Raw genomic sequence first — 19104 nt, forward strand, 5'->3', positions numbered from 1 at the left:
GAATGTTCCAAACTATGTCAAGTAAAAACTGAAGAGGTCAAAAGCTCCTGCAAGACTCACAAATCCACACGTCATGTAGGTCATTAGCCTAGTTTTCTGTGTTAACACTGAGAATTTAACTTCAACCAAAGCTGAGATATCACTGACTTGTGTTGAACTGTAAAAATGAAGAATACTTAAAATAATAAAATTGACTGTTCATTTACAGCCAAAATGTATTTTATAATGAAGAGCTTTTTTAAAAAGAATAACAGGATAATATTGATGCAAAATGGCTGTTCTTTTACACAGTGATCTCTTAAACACAAAAAGAAAGTCCATCTCTACACGGATATGATGTTTAATGAGAACTGAAAAGCACAGTAAGTGTGATAAAGTGTATGAGGTACCTTTGGTTCAGTACGTCTGTGGACTGTATAGGTTTCTGTTTCGACAGACAGACAGTTTGTCAGACAGATAAACTTGCATCAGACAGATCGTATGAGGAAGAAATGTTTAAATATTGCAAAATATCATCAAAAACAATAAAAATAAATTATAAACATGTCAAACATCAAAACTGACAGACACAAGGATTTGCACCATTAAAAAGGAACTAAGGGAGCTGAGTTCACATCTCTTCTTCAAGTGTCATATGAATGTTTTTTTTTACATTACATTACATGGATTTGGGCAACAGTAGTAAGTTATATAAATAATATACAGTAACAATCTTTTTCTAGAACTTTTTTAGGTTATCTGCTGTGTAATCTGAAAAGCAAGTCATTATAGATTAATCGAATTATTAATTTATTATTAAAAACTGCATGCAGTCATATTAGCATCATCTACAGCTCTGTTTGTCACTCTGGATATAAAATCTTTTAAATTTTACAGCTTCTTGCTAAGTAATTTTGTAGAATTTATTATGAAGTTGCACAGGACCAAAATATTGTCACCTGTCATTTGAAAGATAAGAATCAAGCGTAAATAAAAGACGGGAGTGTGAGACGTAAAATGTCCTGGCATGGATGCATGTGTTTTTAAACTCAGTCGAGACTTTCTCTTACCAGCCTCTACCTCGCTTACAGCGTAGAACTGCAAACATAAACCACGACACCAAACTCACGCTACACTCACGTCCAATCAACCCTCCAATCATCTGTTTCCACTTGATTCGTATCTGAATATTGTGGAAACTATATATCTGATCTGTTGTGAGATAGGATAGGTGCTGACAACCACACACTTCGGTAACCTTCAGTAGGGTAACCTACTAAACTCTGTTCCAGGGTCAGATTCATATCACAGATTCAGCAGAGTAATTAGGCCTGTCACGATAATTACGTTATTGACTTAGCGTACAGTATAGGGACATGGTTATTTTTGCTGACCTCAATATTGCTCAGAGTGTTTACATTTTTTATTCTACTTGTCGTTACTCATACCATATCTTCCTTAATCTGTTGTAAACTCCACAAGTACGCATTTGAGAGTGAGTAAGCTCTGACATTTCAGCCCATTTGCTGAGAAGTTCTCAGGTTGGTTCTTAGTACTTGGGTCATTAATAGTTTCACGTTAGGTAAACAATGTGGGGAGATCTAAAATTGCCGTTTTGGCAAATCATTTCAGCAATGTTGCAGAGCTAGAATAATCTGTGCATGATCTATAATGTGACCCTTTATTTGTCTCTAATGTCTCAATGGGGGCAGTGGCGTCCAATTACCATTCACAAACCCACCTGCAGGTCCAGACTCCTAACCCTTGTTTCAATATTGTAGCCAGTGACAATACAACGAACCTAAAAGCTCTTTATTGTTTGTTCTACTTGTTGTCATTACTTATACTATATTTTACTTACTTTGCACTTTTTGTTAAGAAAGGTTCTCAAGTCTATTTTAATTTAAAGGTTAACTGAGCCTAAGAGTCTGTTTGATTAAACTGTCTATTTATTTCCGATATTTAAACATTTTTGTACTCCAATTCCAATGTAGGAATATTCTCAATAATTTGATGTTTGTTGCTTTTTAAAAAGGTGTAATTGCATTGCTACACTCATAAACTGACAATAATCCAGAAAAGCAGGTATCGTTACAGGCCTAATAGTAACCTACTGCAACCTGTTCTTTGGTAAGATAAACTTCTACGTACGTTATTTCATTGTTTTGGCATACCTGGAACCACCAATTCCTTTTTACCAGCGCAGTGTACATTTAAAATAGCTCCTGAACAACTGAAGAAGATGTTTTGTTCATGAAACCGAACACTTGTGTTAAAAACCGTTACCACAACGGGGTGTTTGAGACTGAAAGCTCTGCCACCTCAGCCCATTTGCTGAGAACTTTTCAGGTCATTTCTTAGAACTTGGGTTATTTCCAGTTTCACGTTAGGTAAACAATGTGGGGAGATCTCAAATTGCTGTTTTTGCAAATCATTTCAGCAACGTTGCAGAGCTTATTGTGTCACGACCTAGAATAATCTGTGCATGCTCTACCTTGTAAAGCTTTTTGCTCATATTTGCTCATGGCTTATTGTCTCTAAAGTCTCATCAGGCACAGTGACGTCTGCTCATCGTCATTCACAAACCCACCTGCAGGCCCAGACTCCCATCCCATGTTCTTGCTAAATACCTGAAAGAGTCATTTTTGCATTGTTATGCATGTAGTATAATGTGTCCTGTGTTTTAGAATGAGAACGTAAGAGTATTCCGTTAAGGGGTCAAAGAGCAGATCCAAGTCTGTATGAGGGTGTGCTGATGGCGTCACAGTGATTTTCCTGTTGGCTTTTGTCTGCTACCTCCAGCGACTCGGGGAGCCTAAGCATCTGCCCTTTGTAGTTGGGATTTGGAAAGGAATTGATCAAATTCTCGTCCTCTTGGTCCTCTTCCTCCTCCTCTTCCCAACCGCTGAGTTGACAGTCTTGCAGAAAAGTGCTTTGCTCCATGTTGGGGCATCTGCTGTGTTTTTTCAGTTCAACGTGGTACAGAAGAGTCACATCATGCACCTCCTCTGTCGCTCCCTTCAGATTCTGCAAGAGTGATCAGTCGTTAGTCAGATTGGGCATCCACCAACATATACACAACACCCACCACCACCAAACACGCAGACACTCATGCATGCATGTTTTCTGAGGTCTAACCTTTGCAAGATGTTTATGCTGTGCTCTGCACCTGTGCAGCTTTTTTTTTTTTGCTTCACCACAAAGAGAAACATTTATGTAGGTCACGCTTTGCAGCCATTAATAACCAGGACATAACACTCCCTGCTCCTGATGTTAAAGGTGTAAACAATAACGCAAATGCCTAAACACCAACACCATTTAACCCTTTAAACTGCAGCCATATTATTCAGTTATCAATCTTAGGTCATATTATCCAGTAACTACTATGTAAGTAACTAATATGTATTATGAAAAACTACTATGAATGATTAAAAACTACCACAGATTATTCAGTAACATCTATAAATTGTTCATTCGCTACCAAAAATTTAAATAACATTGTAAATAAGTAATACAGTAATAATAATATAATAATTAAAATATAATAATTAATAATATATAATATAAAGTAACTAAAATAAAAAGGTACTCATTATTCAGTACAATAGCTATTACAAATAATCATTACTTATTTCAGAACTAATAATTTATATGGATTATTCAGTAATTTCTACAGATTATTTAGTAACTTTTACAGATTATTTAATAACATCTACACATTATTTAGTAACTTCTACAAATAATTTAGCAATGTTTATGAATTATTCAGTAACTTCTATGAATTATCCAATATCATCTATTAATTATCTAGTAACCTCTATGGATTGTTCAGTAACTTCTATAGATTATCCATTAACTTCTAAGGATTATTACAAATTATTAGATTATTAAAAGGGTTAAACCTTTAATCATTCAAATTCAACAGTGATTCAAACCTGGTGACTAAGATAGGAAGCTGTGACAGGAATCACAGGCCTTGGGATCACTGGTAGGAGCTTCCTTCTTAACCTAGAATGTAGATCACACACAAAAATGCATTACACCAAGGATCATATTTTTTTTATGACTTTGACTAAGCACAGGGAAACACAGTGAAATCGTGGTAATCGATGTAGCAGATTGTGCAGATTGAATAGAAAAATATTGGAGCATTCCTTCAAGTAAGGCTCCCAGCCTTACCTTTTGAGAGCAACAGAGAAGCAAACTGAGAGCAGAAGCAGAACCCCAGAAACTCCACAAACAGTCAGGACGGTCTTTGTTAACCCTAATGAAAGAGCAGATATCTTTGCTGATAAGCTGCACAGACTGATGATACGATACATGGACATTTGTAATGACTAAAAGTTGAAGTGTACCATTGTTGGGCACGGGGAAGGGGGTTGTGTTTGTCAAGAAGTTTGCAGTGGAATTAGGCCCAGCTCCAGCTTTAGTCCGCCCAGCAATATAGACCGTGTAAGAGGATCCTGTAGTGAGGTTTCTGAGAAGCAAACTAGTTTGATTTTCTGGCACTTCATGATAAGCTGAGAGAAACAAAAACAGTTACATGAAAGAGTGAGAGTATTCTTCCCATTCTAACAAGGATAGAGTAATAATGAGAGTGTAATAGTAATAACACTTTCACTGCATTACAATGAAAAAACCCAGAGTAATGTCAGTAGTGGGATGCCTCACCTGTGTAAGAGCCTTCCCCTGAGATCCAGACTGCATAATGCAGCAGGAACCCACGCTGGTCCCGGACTGGAATCGGCCCCCACGACAACACAGCTGATTCATAAGTCACGTTTATAACTGTGACATTCTGTGGCTCTGCAACAGGTGCTGCAAAAAACAACAATTTAATAAAAAAATTATTTAAAAGTTATTTACCAGAAATAAAAAAAATATCACTATGAATTTACATCATTTAAATGTGGCAAATGGTTGCAATTGAATAATGTGCGTTTTATGGACATAATTCTTGTCAACAATCAATCAATCAATTCAACTTTTTATGTTTTCTCTATGTCAGCAGGTATATTAATCATAGTTCTGCCTATTTTGAACTTACCTCCCTCTTCAGAATAAATAGGACACATGGTTTTGGTATGTCGATGTTTGTTACGTCCGGCATGAATGAAGTAGTAATAGCGTACAAATTTCTCCATACCTGAAATCAATATCATATTGAAAGCCAAGTACAGTACAGTTAGCTCTAATATGTTTCTAATTTGCATTTTGTCAGATAAAAAACCTTGTAAATCATTTTCTTTTTCCTCATTTTTACACATTTTTTACAAAACGTCAGCTGCCCTTTAGTAAAAGGTACTAAAAAAAATGTTACTAAGGTTTCTGAGTGCTTTACAGATACTTGATGTACATGAAGCATTCATGGCAGTAACACTCCAATTCAGTGACATAATCATATTGACATTCATTAACCCCTTAAAAAAGGCAGAAAGTGTGATTACAAACTTCTATTAGGAAAGTACACCTTAGTGTGTAATAAACCTTGGAGTGTTAAGGGGTTAAACATATTCATTAATATGTGAGGAGAGTATGGTGTAATGGTTTAAAAATGATGTTTATTGTCTAACGTTCAGGATGATTCTAAGGGTCTGTGTCTGACAGGGGCCCTAAAAATGTATAACTGAGTATTTTAGCTAGTTTCTAGAGTGGTGGGGCTCAGTGTTATCTCTATTCATGGGGACCAAAATCTCAGGTTGCGCCCCTGAATTCAGGATGCAATCGTGAATACATTTAAATATACATTTCTTCTTTTTAGGTTTTTAGGCTTTTAATTTTTTTTTTTCATATAATGTTGCTACCTTGAAAGATAGAAATCAAGTCATTTTGCTTAAAATGTTTTTTAAATGAGTCATCTTTAATTGTGTGCTTTTTGGAAATCAGGTCCTCTTTTATTGTTTGGCCAGAGAACTTTTGCAATGTAACGTAAAGCCCATCGTACACTGGCGCCGGCATCGCATGCTGATGCACACAGGCCCTTCATGACTCCAAGTGCACCACGTTACATTAAGATAAAGCCATATCGAGACCACAAAAAGCCACATTAGATCACATGTGACTTGAAATCTAGACAAGGAAAGGCAGCTAGTCTTACCTCAGGTTACCTCTAGGTTACCTCAGCTAACCTGACTATCCTAGCTCTGTACGTTTTTTTTTTTTTTCAGCTCACAGTGGAATAGCCAGCGCACAGTGGAAGAAAGATGCCATGTGTGCAAAGTTTTGCAGCATAATTTAGCTGTATTTCAACTCTTATGTGATATTTTCTAAATGTAGTACCTTTTTTTACATTCATTTCACAGGGTGGAAGAATAAATGTGGGTCAGCCACCGCTGCTGGAAAAACATGCTATGGGAAACACTGGCTTAGCTATTCACAGTTCAGGGAATTTTTGTTGCTGTTGCTCCATTTTTGCAGTTTTTCTTTTTTTGACATAATTTGAGGTGGAAGCGTTCAGGAATCACAGCAACTCAGCCACAAAGTGGCAAACCATACAAAGTTACAGAGCAGGGTTGCCGAGTGCTGAGTTGCTCAGTGCATAGAAGTCGCCAATGCTCTGCTGACTAACTGCAGAGTTCAGAACCTGCTCTGGTAGTCAGCACAAAAAAATGTGCACCTGAAGCTTCATGGAATGGGTTTTCAAGCGGCCAAGCAGCTCCACGCAAGCAGCTCACATCACCAAGTACAATGCCAAATGTTGGATGGAGTAGTGTAAAGCACACCACACCTGAACTAAAGTTTGGTGGAGGAGGGATAATGTTATAGGGTTGATTTTCAGGGGTTGGCCTAGGCCCCTTAGTTCCAACATACCAGAAGAGAGGAAACTGTAAAGTGGGGTTGCCAACTCCATAGTAATATCTATTGATTTAGAATATATATAAAATTCTTACCTTTCTTGATACTTTCCACTGTAGCATGTGTGGATGTGTTCATGTGTGTTGACCGCGTTTCACCATCTATGAGCTGGTACCATTCCAAGCAGCGTTTTTTTGAAAGGCGTGTGCTTGAATATGTGTGGCAGTCTTTGAGAGATACAAACAGAAAATACAGTTGAAGGATAAGGATAAGGATATGGGCCATATTTTAAAAATAATTAGTCTTATTTATAAAGTTACAGTTTCATTTCTCAAATTGTTGCTAATTACATGCTAATGAGCTCATGTTAACTGACATGTTGTTGAGCTTATGCATATATTATTGTATACAAACAATATCAGAGTAATGTCGAATGTAAAAAGGGAAATACTAAAAAGCAAAAAAAAAAAAAGCTTTTTGATATCACACATAGTTTGACACACACTGCAGAGGCACTTCTGATCAGGAATTCTTTTAAATCATGGCAGTGCAGCAGAATGACCTTTTCTCAATCTATATCTATAATCTATATCTATTCTGATTGGCTAAATTATGTTCAAATGCTATTAAAAATATGTGAACTCTGAAATCCTGCACAGGCATCTGTTAGCTGGTGCAGTGGAGCTGGGGACCCGGCGCTTGTCTGCTGCCCAGCAAAAAATAGGCGGCGGCTGGCTTTGCATGTATCAGAGGAGTCATTACCCTCCTAGTGTCGGGAGCATTGCTAGTGCTAGGGGGAGTTACAGACAGGTAGATCAATTGGCAGTAGACAGGTAGATCAAACTGGGAGAATAAAATCTCAAAAAGTACTCAAGTTTCATTTGGGGCCCCCCAGACCACCACCTCAGCACCAGATGCTTCATCATTTTATAGGCTACACTGTGTGTTTGTAACATAACCACTATCATTAGCATAATTTGTAATTAGCTTACATCATACTGGTGTCATTCTGGTTAAACTTACAGGGGGAGCAAACTCACAAAAACGTTCTCTTTTGAATACAGAGTGGTGTGTACATATCCAGTAACATCAGCAGACATAACACTGCATTTACAGTAAACAAATGAATCAGTTTCATTTCTTTTGTTTTAAAATTTTGAACAGATGTGCAAAAGTGTGAGGTAGGCTCCTATTATCGACAGGTCCCCTAACTCCAACTCCATCTGCATATTGCACAATTCACTTTCTCTCTGGGTCAGAAAAAAACAATCAAAAAAGGAAGTGGAAGACCTAAGGTGGGGGTCTTTTTTTTTTTTCTTAGAGTGATTTGCCTAGAAAAATATATTGTGCAATAGTCAGAAGTACTCAGGCCTTTATTGACCACCAAAACGATGCATATCTGAATTTTCCCAACAGTGGCAGCAGCCAACAGCAGGAATTGATTAACCTAGTATTGGTGTGCCAACTCTAAAATTTATTAATATAATTAATATAAAAATATACCTGTGTACTACCATTTTGTTTTATTATTCAATGTTATTTTTAAAATATTAAGATAATTCTGATCTTAATGTCAGATTATTATATATATATATATGACACTGCTATCTAGTGGTTGGGGTTTAAACACAACACAAAATGAAGCACTGTCTGCCACCAATCTTTACATGTAAACTATTCATTAAAAATTAACACTATGTTTTTGAGAATATATGCAGTATTGCAAAACAGAATATTGGGATGTTTTAATATATTTTCCTATACCCCAACTTTTACACATATCTGTAAACCAGCTGAATATGTGTCCATGCATGTTTGATTGCTTGTGCGACCAAACATGCTTGAAAACACCTTATGGAAAAGCTTATTAACTCAACTTACATGCAGTGTATATTTTTGCATGGCAATGAGGTGTCATGAATTGCTAAAGGCACATGCAAATGTGGGCAATTGTTGAAGTGTCAGATATTATGTGAACTATAAAACATGCTGGTAGTCATTTATGAATCTGCAAATACATTATAACAACAGTAACATCACAGTATATCTGGTGGTGTGATTTACTTATCAGAACTTTTCTCTGTTACCTGCATACTCACACACACACACACACAAACATTTCCAAAGAGACTTACGTTTTAAATGTTGGACAGGGGGGATGATAATCTTCTGAAAGGCTGATGTCGATACTTTGTTTATAGCACTGATAGACACCCTGACTTCTGAATTAGTTGCTGTAAGAGTGTAAGACGTTTTGTTTGTGGTTTTGTTTTTGGTTTCACAAGGAACATTCAGAGTCAGGTTATATGTAACACCTCCGTAACTGGCTTCAGGAGGTGGTGCCTAAATAAAAAAAAGTCAGAAGTGTACAATTCAGACGAATTCCACTCTATATACTCTTGAGTAGATTTAACATCACTTTCATGTGAGTAAAACATTTTTATATACAGTGATGTGACAAAATTAGAATCAGGTGCAGCACATCAGCTGCAAGCTCTGGTCATTTCTAGGCTTGACTACAGCAACATGCTCCTGGCTGGCCATTCCATGAGGACCATCAGGCCGTTACAGTTGGTCCAGAATGTGGCGGTTCTGCTTGTCTTCAACCTTCCAAAGTTCACTCACGTCACTTCTCTGCTGGGCTCCCTTCACTGGCTCCCTGTAGCCGCTCGCATCACATTCAAAACCCTGACGCTGGCCTACAAAGCCAAAAATAGACCAGCCACTCCCTACCTCATGGTCAGAACTCGGTCTGTACCTCAAACCCTTCGAGCTTCAAGTACCCCCCCCCCTTACAGAATCCACTATGAATTATTTACTGCATCAGAAGGGGGCTCGAGGAATCTGTATTAAAACTAAAGTTGAAACGTCACACAGCTGAAATAATTCTTCATGGAGGAGAGGGAAAAACCTTCTACCAGTCTATATGGGACTAGTAGATGGTTTTAGGCAATGTCTAAGGAATTTCAACTAAAGGGGGAAATGCCAGCTATTAGAGCATAAGGTGTTCTTACTTTGTCCTCACAAGAAAACTGCATTTCTATTAATTACATTTTAAAAATGATTGACAAAAATAAACAAATTGACTAAATTGGACTGATGTATTTCATATTTATATACATATATATATATAAATTATAAGCATGTTAATTCAATGCAGCGTTATCAGTATTTAGTACTGAAAAAGATAATGTCGCTAAGTTAGTATTTAGTATCTCCTAAATCTGTGCAGTTTTTATACACTTGATCAGAAACTTACATCCCATCTGAGAATAATTGTCCGCTTGCGTTCCTTTTTTTCTTCTCTCCAGCGAACAACAGGTGCTTTAATTTCTGGAAAACAGCGTCACATCCTCTAAATAAACCCTGTTACTTGTAATGCATACAAGCATATTGTGATACAGTTTCTAGTCAGAGATCAAGAAAAATCAGTTTGATTTTTGATATTTTATGTTTTAAAATAAAGTTTTATTTATACACTAGGCCGCAGAACATGTCCTCAGAAAACAAACAATGGTGCAGTTCAGGTAGAACTGTATTGACTAAAAATAAACTCATACTGGTTCACACAATTATAGGGTCTAGAGCCCAGTCTGATTGTCTGTTACAGCCTGAACCTAGACTGGGTTAGAACATTATTATAACATTGCCTCTCCATGCTTTACTCCGATAGGATGCACCAAATTGCCAAATTTTCGTAGTGGACATTGGTTTAAATAAGTCAGGGCAAGTGAAAGGCCCTCTGAGGACACAAATGGTTGGAATTTCAAATTGTCAGTTGAATGCACCCTTACACCCTTGACTTTATGGTTATACAGCAGATTGAAAGCAGGTGAGCACTCACCAACAGGAACATCAACTGTATTGCTCCAGTCACTCCAGAGGTGGTATTGCTTGGCCTTGCGTCTAATCTCGACCTGGTACACTGAATGGTCCTGCAGCTGCAGAGGGTAGGAGTCCCATGAAACTGTAGTGTGCGGAGAAATGTTGGAAAAAATGGAATATCTCACCAAAAACACCATAATGTTAAAACCTCATCCCCAATATAACCATCATATTATTGTGACATATTGCGGCCTTCAAGTTATAGAGGTCCTATATGTTATGGGGAGTTGTAAACATAGACTTATATTTTCTTATAATTTAAGACTATTACTATTATTCAGTAAATGCTAAAAACGATTCAATAGCTGATATGAAGCTAATATCTTACTTATGTTGTTATACAGGCCCAACATATACAGACTTAACTGCGTAAAGACCCAAGGAACTATCTAGTTCCTGAAGGTGACAAAATGTGGTTTTATGGCATCACTTTAAAGAACCTATTTTGGCACCTTTGTTCTAAAGAAACATATGGTCGTCTTTAGAAACCCTTGGTCTGGATTCTCAAAAAACAAATCAAATCCTATCACTCTACTATGTTGTAAGCCCAAGTAAGAGAACTGTTTCTATGTACAGTATATGAGTAATCCTTTTTCACTATATTGTAAATTTTACTAAACATGAGTACCTTTTCTTTGGGGGTATTTTCGAGGGGTTTTCTCCCCAATTTATTCACTGCAAAATGTGACCTTCTGGCTAGGACTTCCCCTATCACACAAGACTGCCAGCCTTAAGCAGTTGCTGAGATTTGGTGATAGCTATGGGTCTCAGGCTTGATTTTGTGCTCAGAATGACTAAACATTACCTTATTATTTTAGGTCACCTGTCTAATAACCACACAATGCACCCACAAAATTAGTGGCTGGGATTTGTTTTTCCAAAATACCAATCCACTTTGTTTACTTCACAACCCTCCTAGCTTTGGTGAACACCTGCCATCTGTGTGCAGAGACCAAACTGGCTTGCAAATTACATTTATTACTTGTTTGACATGATAATGATAAGAAGAGAAACAAACCTTCTTTTCTGTCCTCAGTCTCAAAAGTGTGCTGTGATTTGATGAAACATCAGATTAATAAATCTCTACACTCCTTAGAGAACTAAAATATGTGGTGTAAGATATAAAGAGGGGCACTTACATGCTGCCAAAAATCTTCATCAATCTTTTTCCATTTGATCTCATGAATAGCACCTTTTTTGACCTCTACTCGGGGCCAGCTTAGAGTGAGAATCCCAGCTGATCTTACCTTTTTCTGTATATCGGGGGCACTATATTTGACTGAAAAGTGAAATAACATCATAAGAGCTTCAGAATGTCCATCTTTTGTACCTGATGATTAATAGTAACTTTACCGTACTGGAGAGTGAGGCACAAAACTGATGCAGTAAAATATAGCATTGACATTTTATGTATTTGCACAGATACAAGTTGAACATGCTCATGGTCATTTTCCCAACCTCATTTGTGGCATCTACCTTGAAGACCTGTTTACCCTGTCTGTCTTTGTCTTTCCTTAAAGGTACCTGTTTGTTGATTACTAAGTTGTAATATATGTATGTATGTAATATATACACTACCGCTCAAAAGTTTAGGATCACTTGCAAATTTCCCTCTTTTTGGAAAAAAAAAACACATTTTCATGCAATTCACAAACTTAAAAAATTTATTTAAGTGAACAGATGAATAAAAAATTTGCATTAAAGCCTGTTTTTGTATAGAGGCTTATTTTGCATATAGTCCTATTATCAGCAATTCTCACAAACTGGCTCTAACAAGGACAGAAAAAGGAGGGGGAGGCTCTGATGCACACATGTGCAAGAAGATAAATACCTTTGCAGTGCAGTGCAGTTTGAGAGGAAGACGCCTCACAGGCTGTCAACTGACAGCTGCACTAAATGGAGCCCGTCAAACACCAGTATCAGCATCAATGGTCAAGAGGCAACTTCAGGACGATGGACTTCATGGCAGAATTGCCAAGAAAAAGCCATACCTCACACTGGCCAATAAAAAGAAAAGACTGCGATGGGCCAAAGAGAAAAGACATTGGACAGATGAGTCCAAGTTTGAGGTCTTTGGATGAAACAGAAGAACATTTGTGAGGCGCAGGACCAATGAAAAGATGCATGACCAATGCTTAATGCCATCTGTCAAGCATGGTGGAGGCAGCGTGATGGTCTGGGGATGCTTTGGAGGTGGTAAAATAGGAGATTTATACAGAGCGGAAGGGATCTTAAAGAAAGAAGGCTACCACAAGATTTTGCAAGCCATGCCATACCCTGTGGACAGCACTTGATTGGGGCCAATTTAATCCTACAACAGGATAATGACCCTAAACACACCTCCAAATTGAGTCAGCCGGAATTCTGAATGTAATAGAGTGGCCAGCACAGTCTCCGGATCTGAACCCTACTGAGCTGTTGTGGGAGCAGCTTGACCGTATGGTACGGAGGAAGCAAATCCATGTTGTGGGAGATGCTACAGGAAGCATGGGGTAATATCACATCAGATTACCTCGAAAAGGTGACAGCTAGAATGCCTAGAGTCTGCCAGGCTGTAATTGCTGCAAAAGGTGGCTTTTTTGATAAGGGCAAAATCTGAAGTACACAGTCATCATTTTCATTAAAATCAATATTTCTTACTCTGACAATGTCTGCATGTCCTGTTTATTTGCTTTATGTCATAATCTTAAGTGTGTTTCCATTGAAAACAAGAATATTTCACTATGATCCCAAACTTTTGAGCCACAGTGTATATATATATTATTTATTAAGGTGGAAAAGCTTGTCTGGTTCATGCTGCTCTCCCACGCACCCAGGACCTCTACAACAAGAGAGGAAAACCATCAACATCTCCTCTGACCCCACTCAACCCAGCCACTTCCTGCTCCAACCCATGCCACCCAAACAGAGGTACATGAGCATCAGAGCTCATGTTAAACAGTGTTAAACTGGTCTCACCAGCAATACCAACTACAACCTGAGCACACACACACACAAACTGGTACTGCTACTGGTCACTCTGATCCTCCCAGTTCACTCAGCAGAGCCACACACTGAGCCTCCACCAGCTCAGGGACGGTATTCACTGTGTACTGTGTTTTTACCTGAACGCTAAGCTGCTACGCTCATTGCTTGCTCTATACACTTTGTTTACATGGCTATGTGATGCTGCTTACAAACCATGCGCATCTTTTTTGCTGGTTCAGACCATGTCTTCATCTTATGATGATGATTTGGAGAAGACTGTGAGAGAGGGGGCAAATTCTTTTTTGGATTGGAGTCTCCCCACTAATATGTGGAGCCAGGAATGATAGATGACAGGTTAGGGAGGAAGGGGACAGGGAGATGGAGGGTTGCGCATTTCTAGGATGTTAGATTAGGGAGGAGGAGCATCAGGCATCCTCCCAAAATTCAGTTATTTCATGACACGACTTGGTTGTACCTCACTCTCCATTTAGTTATGTTAAGGGGCCGAAATTTTACTCCACGTCACCTTGGAGCATTTCTGTTGGTCCATTTATGATTAAATAATTCGAGCTACAGTGCAAAGGGCAGGTCTTTGTGCCTGCACTGATATACTCGTCTCATTAGAATACAGAATACAGAGTCTTACCCAAATTGTCAAGGATTACAGTGGTCTTGTTGGAGATGCAGGTTATATTGTCTATTTGTCTCTGTACCCATAGGTGTGACTGAATTTTAGTAAGTATATATTCCAGAGGCACGTGTACATTCAGGTTTCTGCTGCTGAACATGACAGTTTCAGGAGAAACATTAGCAGTTGATGTACTCCTGAGGAGAAGAAAGAGAATTATTTAGGGGGGTTGAATTGGAGATGGAACTCCAATAACTGGGCTAGACTATCTGCTACATCTAAGTCGACTTTTAAGACATCTGAAATATAGCATTTTTTTAGACATGGGGAAGGAAAGTGTGCGTGAGGCTAAGATAATATCATCAGTATAGTCACAGACAAAGACAAAATGATTTAACTCTACTTACTGTATAAAAAGACTATATGTAGCACCCTGAACATGTTCTCGGTCTTTCCATTCGCAATTGAAATCTTCATCATATTGGGTAGTTTTCTTGTAACATTGTAGATTTGTAACCGGGCAATCTGCATCTATTGGAGTATAGAGATTAGAAAATTATCCCACACCTGCATTTACAACTATAGACCAGTAATATAAAGGCATTTATCAGACGCTCTATTTACTCAAGAATAACCTCAGCTAGTGTGAATAGGCTAAAAATTCAAAGATACCTCTGAGTTTAGACACTACTAAACACAAGTCAATAAGGAGACCATAGTACTCTACTATTCGCCCAAGTACTCTTGGAAGAGGAGGGTCTTCAGTCTGCATTTGAAGACAGTGAGCGACTCTGCTGTTCGGACACTCAGGGGAAGTTCATTCCATCACTTTGGTGCAGGACAGAAAAAAGCCTGGACGCTTGTGTTCTGTGGATTTTGAGGGATGGCGGATCTGGATTTGAAGAACATAACTTTATGTTGCACCCATTGCTGACACAGATGTGCAAATGCACACACAGCACAGCCAATTAGTACTGCCAATAGAAAAGGACTATCTGGAGCAGATAAACATGAACCTAATGCCAAATGTCAAGCATGGGCTAGAGGTGATCATCCAACATCCCAACCTCACTAATGTTTTTTTTTTTTTGGCTGAATGCACTCACAGTGAAATCTGGTAGAAAGTCTTAGCTGAGCATTAGAGACAGTTACTTTAACAAAAGAAGGATAAACTCTTAATACCCTTGGTTTCAGAAGAAACAGTGTCCCAATACTTTTGTCCCAATCGTTTATATTCTTGGTGTGCAGAAATCTTTGCAGCATCAGATAATGTCTAACTGTGAAGTGATTCTCTATAGAGTGAATTGCTTCATACTTCCTCCACTACTACGAAGGTCATTGGACACAATGAAAAAATGACTGTATTGACTGGATTCAAGTGTATTACACAATTGTTGTTTTTAGTTTACCACTTTTGTTGAGGATTCTGTCAGTGTACCATTTTATTCATGTGTTACAAGGTGACATATCTGAATCATGTAAATTCCCAGCATTATTATTTTCAGTGTAGACTGACAGTGACATTCAGGTGGTGTGCAAAAAGAACACAGGTTTTCCCCTTGGCCAACAAAAGTGATTTTTCTTTACATGCCTCCTTTTTCCTAATGGCCAAACATGGTAATATGTCGTTTACATGTCCATGCCAGTTCTAGTACAGGTAATACTACAACACTATAGTGCACCTCATTCAGAACCCTGTGCAGTCAGTTCACAGATAATATCTTCACAGGTAAAAATAAATCGGCTTCTTAGTTCGATTTCCGCTCCAGCATATCAGCAACATCTCCTTTTTGTGGTGATGATACTTATCAGCATCAGCGTCTACAGTGTAGTAGTGAGTGGAGGACGTACCTTCAGCACCGAGCACGGCAGCGACAAGCAGTAAAAGTCCTACAGCCTCCATAGCCTCCAGCACTCAGACAGCTTCTTACGAGAAAGAGACAGTGGGCCAAAAGCCTCTACCTGCCATTGTGAGCAGAAGGAGAAGGCTTTAGAGTTAGGTGGCATCTGTCCTTTTTGTCTCAAACTGAAACCTCAGGGGACTCGCGTCAGCATGTTGTAGTTTTTTGCGTACAGACAGCTATACTGCATGACCACAGACCACAAAACATGCTGGGGAGGGGACTTTTGTGATAACTCATGAGAGCTGAGATGAACGCACAGGAGTCTCACAATAGTAAACGTCTAGCTACTCACATTTTGTTGTCAGAAGAAGAGTTAAGGTAGATGCTGGAACGTGAAGACTGTGACTGCTTAATTGGTGATTGTTCACCATTAAATTGTCCGTTAAATTGGAATTTACTTCAAATGTGTGCAACATTGGTACATGATAAAGGCATATTACTAAACTGTTAGCAATTATTGTGTTGGTGGGAAATAATCCTGCTGGACAGAACAATATATGTTAAGAGGTATATGCATCATAACTTTTCTAAAGCTTGGTTAGCAACCACAGAATCTGAAACATCCACAGGCTGAAAGAATCTTCAAGGGTGGCAAGGGTGTTTAACCCTCCTGTTATGTTCAGCTGTAAGGAAAAGCAATTCGATTCCTAGGTCAAACTAACATACCCCCTTACAGATTATGTTTTTTCTCTAAAATGGCAAAAACTAGACAGCATACATATGTTTTATTTATTCTCATTTCATTTTAATTTTTTTTATTGTTGACAAATTGTTTAATAATACAAATAAATCATCTTATTTCTTCCCAGGCAAATGAACTAATTGTAATTGAAAAACATCAACAATAATTTTGTCATTTTAAAACAATGTTATTTTTTAAATAGTCTTTAAAACAAAAAAGCTAAAAAAAAATAATGTGTGAGTATGTGTGTGTGTGTGTGTGTGTGTGCTCCAAAAATTATTACAAATATTTTTCCTGTATTTCCTGCAGTCTTTGAAACAGGTAAATTTGACCCACCAGATAACAGGAGGGTTGAAGGACCTCCACATTGTGTAATATTTGTATACCAGTTAAAAGGTTAATAGCTTTTCCCATAACTAACCAAGCCCAGGGCTGTGTACACTGTTCAAGTGTACACAATTGAATCAAACACATTCACTGCATCACTTTCGCACTTGTTTTGTGAAATTTTGAATCAAAGGGAGGATCATCAAATAACTCAGGTTCCACACCAGAGGTTCCGTATAAAAAGGTCCATTTATTTCACAATAAACACAAACAAACCGAAAACAAACATGGCACAATGCTTTCAGCTTCACATTGAGACTTGCCGTTACTCACCACTCACTGGATCGAGAGACCCCGTCAATCCTGGTAAGAGACACCCGTCTCAGTAAACCACCGAGCTGGACCTGCAGTTCTACTTAGCCGACTCTCACTAGAAAAGAGGGGGAAACCCATCCTTTATATCTTTAACAAAACAAAGAACTGTGCATGGGCGGAGGTGGGGGCTAACCGCTCCCACCAGGCACAGTCTTCCCTTGACCCTTCATTCCAGTGGTTAAAAACAGCACCCTCATGAAAAACAAGTTATATAATTGATTATATAAACATTAGTTTACAGTATTACATAACCTGTGACTTAAAACAGCTGTATAGACCTGTTTCAACACATTGCCAATACATTATGACCTTGATATTATATACCTTTAATTTCAGGTGAACATGGACGCCTGATAACCTTGTATTCGGATATGTAGACGATATTAGCGTGGTTCCGCAGTGCACCTGCACCACCTCATAATGCCTTTCATAGTACAAACACCCTAGCAGCCTATCCAAAGCGGTGGGCCTCTTCCTAGTGGTTATATCCCATAACCGAACAGTAAGTTGCTTATACGATACTAATTGTGTACTAATTGAACAGAGTATACCCCAAGCCGGAGCCTGGGCTTCAGCAGGGTAGAATTCATTCTTATTACAGCACTAAAGGCTAGGGGCAGATGCTGGTAAAACAGGACCTTAGCATAATTAGGAATCGGCTCCTGAAACCTCTGTTTTTACATCCTCATTCTATTCTAAATCCTCTCCCATATCCCTAAAAAGGCCAAGATCCAATCACAGATGAGTGTACTTTCGCCAAACCCAAGGTTCTCCACCTATGACGGACAGCTGCATTCTGTCCGTCATAGGTGGAGAACCTTGGGTTTGGCGAAAGTACACTCATACTCTTGCTCGGTCAAATCCGTGCAAGGTCTAGTGTGTTCTTTCTCAGGTCATGCAGTAGTACGGTTTTTGCACAAGAGTAAAATTCACTAGCCCTCAATGTCAGGACTCTCTCTCTCTGTATTTTTACCATGGTGTTCTTAACCAATGCCATGATGACATTATAATTTAAGGTGAGAAGCTTTTGACCAGGATTTTTATGGATGTTCTTAAATCCATAGCATTCACATGTAAAGAACATAAAGAAAAAACAGTAAGACCAGCATCGAAACACACGAAACTAGATAACCACTGTAAAATGAACACTTTGTGCCATTTTGAGTTTCTTTTTTGCCGTCCTTTAAAAATACCAGCTCCTCTTAATGTTATCTGAACATTTCATCTTGAAGGAACCGATAGACCGATAGATAGTAGTGTAGCAAGAACATACTGTACATTAAAGTTAAGAACAGATATCTTTCTACAACAAAGTTACTGTAAACAAACCATTACAGAAGGTCTTGTACTCATATTTAGTGCTGTGCAAATGTCCAATGTTCAGCTGAACTCTAATGGGGACAGACTGCTAACTAAGCAGCAGTCACATGATCGCAAAAGTGTGCTGCCCTGTACAGCGGCAAAGACAACAGAGCTCAAGATGGCCTACCACCAGTCAGCAGAAACTCATACCAACATACCAGACGTGTTACCTGATTCTTTTCTAATCTAAGAAAGCCTTT

At 38.4% G+C, this 19104-nt stretch overlaps 1 protein-coding gene across 1 annotated transcript; it reads right to left on the reverse strand.

The window, feature by feature from the left end:
• Window positions 1-324: 324 nt before the first annotated feature.
• il12rb1 (interleukin 12 receptor subunit beta 1) lies at window positions 325-17630 on the reverse strand. The gene is made up of 16 exons (XM_072660401.1): window positions 17501-17630; window positions 16106-16216; window positions 14662-14785; window positions 14273-14451; window positions 11799-11938; window positions 11678-11708; window positions 10619-10741; window positions 10034-10107; window positions 8910-9117; window positions 6870-7001; window positions 5027-5125; window positions 4651-4797; window positions 4335-4499; window positions 4159-4243; window positions 3915-3987; window positions 325-3006 (listed from the first exon to the last, which is right to left on the reverse strand). Exons 2-16 carry the CDS (start codon window positions 16155-16157, stop codon window positions 2698-2700), a joined length of 1941 nt encoding a protein of 646 aa, XP_072516502.1. The 5' UTR covers window positions 16158-16216; window positions 17501-17630; the 3' UTR covers window positions 325-2697.
• Window positions 17631-19104: the final 1474 nt, after the last annotated feature.

This window comes from Salminus brasiliensis, chromosome 17, assembly GCF_030463535.1.
Source record: "Salminus brasiliensis chromosome 17, fSalBra1.hap2, whole genome shotgun sequence".
NCBI classification, from domain to species: domain Eukaryota; kingdom Metazoa; phylum Chordata; class Actinopteri; order Characiformes; family Bryconidae; genus Salminus; species Salminus brasiliensis.

What these genes read in the sequence shown, in the direction of transcription:
- il12rb1 (XM_072660401.1), bottom strand. Translation starts at nt 16,157, where the DNA reads ATGGAGGCTGTAGGACTTTTACTGCTTGTCGCTGCCGTGCTCGGTGCT. An exon ending in GACTGAGGACAGAAAAGAAG is followed by an intron (nt 10,742 to 11,677) that starts GTTTGTTTCTCT and finishes CGCACACTACAG; the next exon opens with TTTCATGGGACTCCTACCCT. An exon ending in TATTTATTCTGAAGAGGGAG is followed by an intron (nt 4,798 to 5,026) that starts GTAAGTTCAAAA and finishes TGTTTTTTGCAG; the next exon opens with CACCTGTTGCAGAGCCACAG.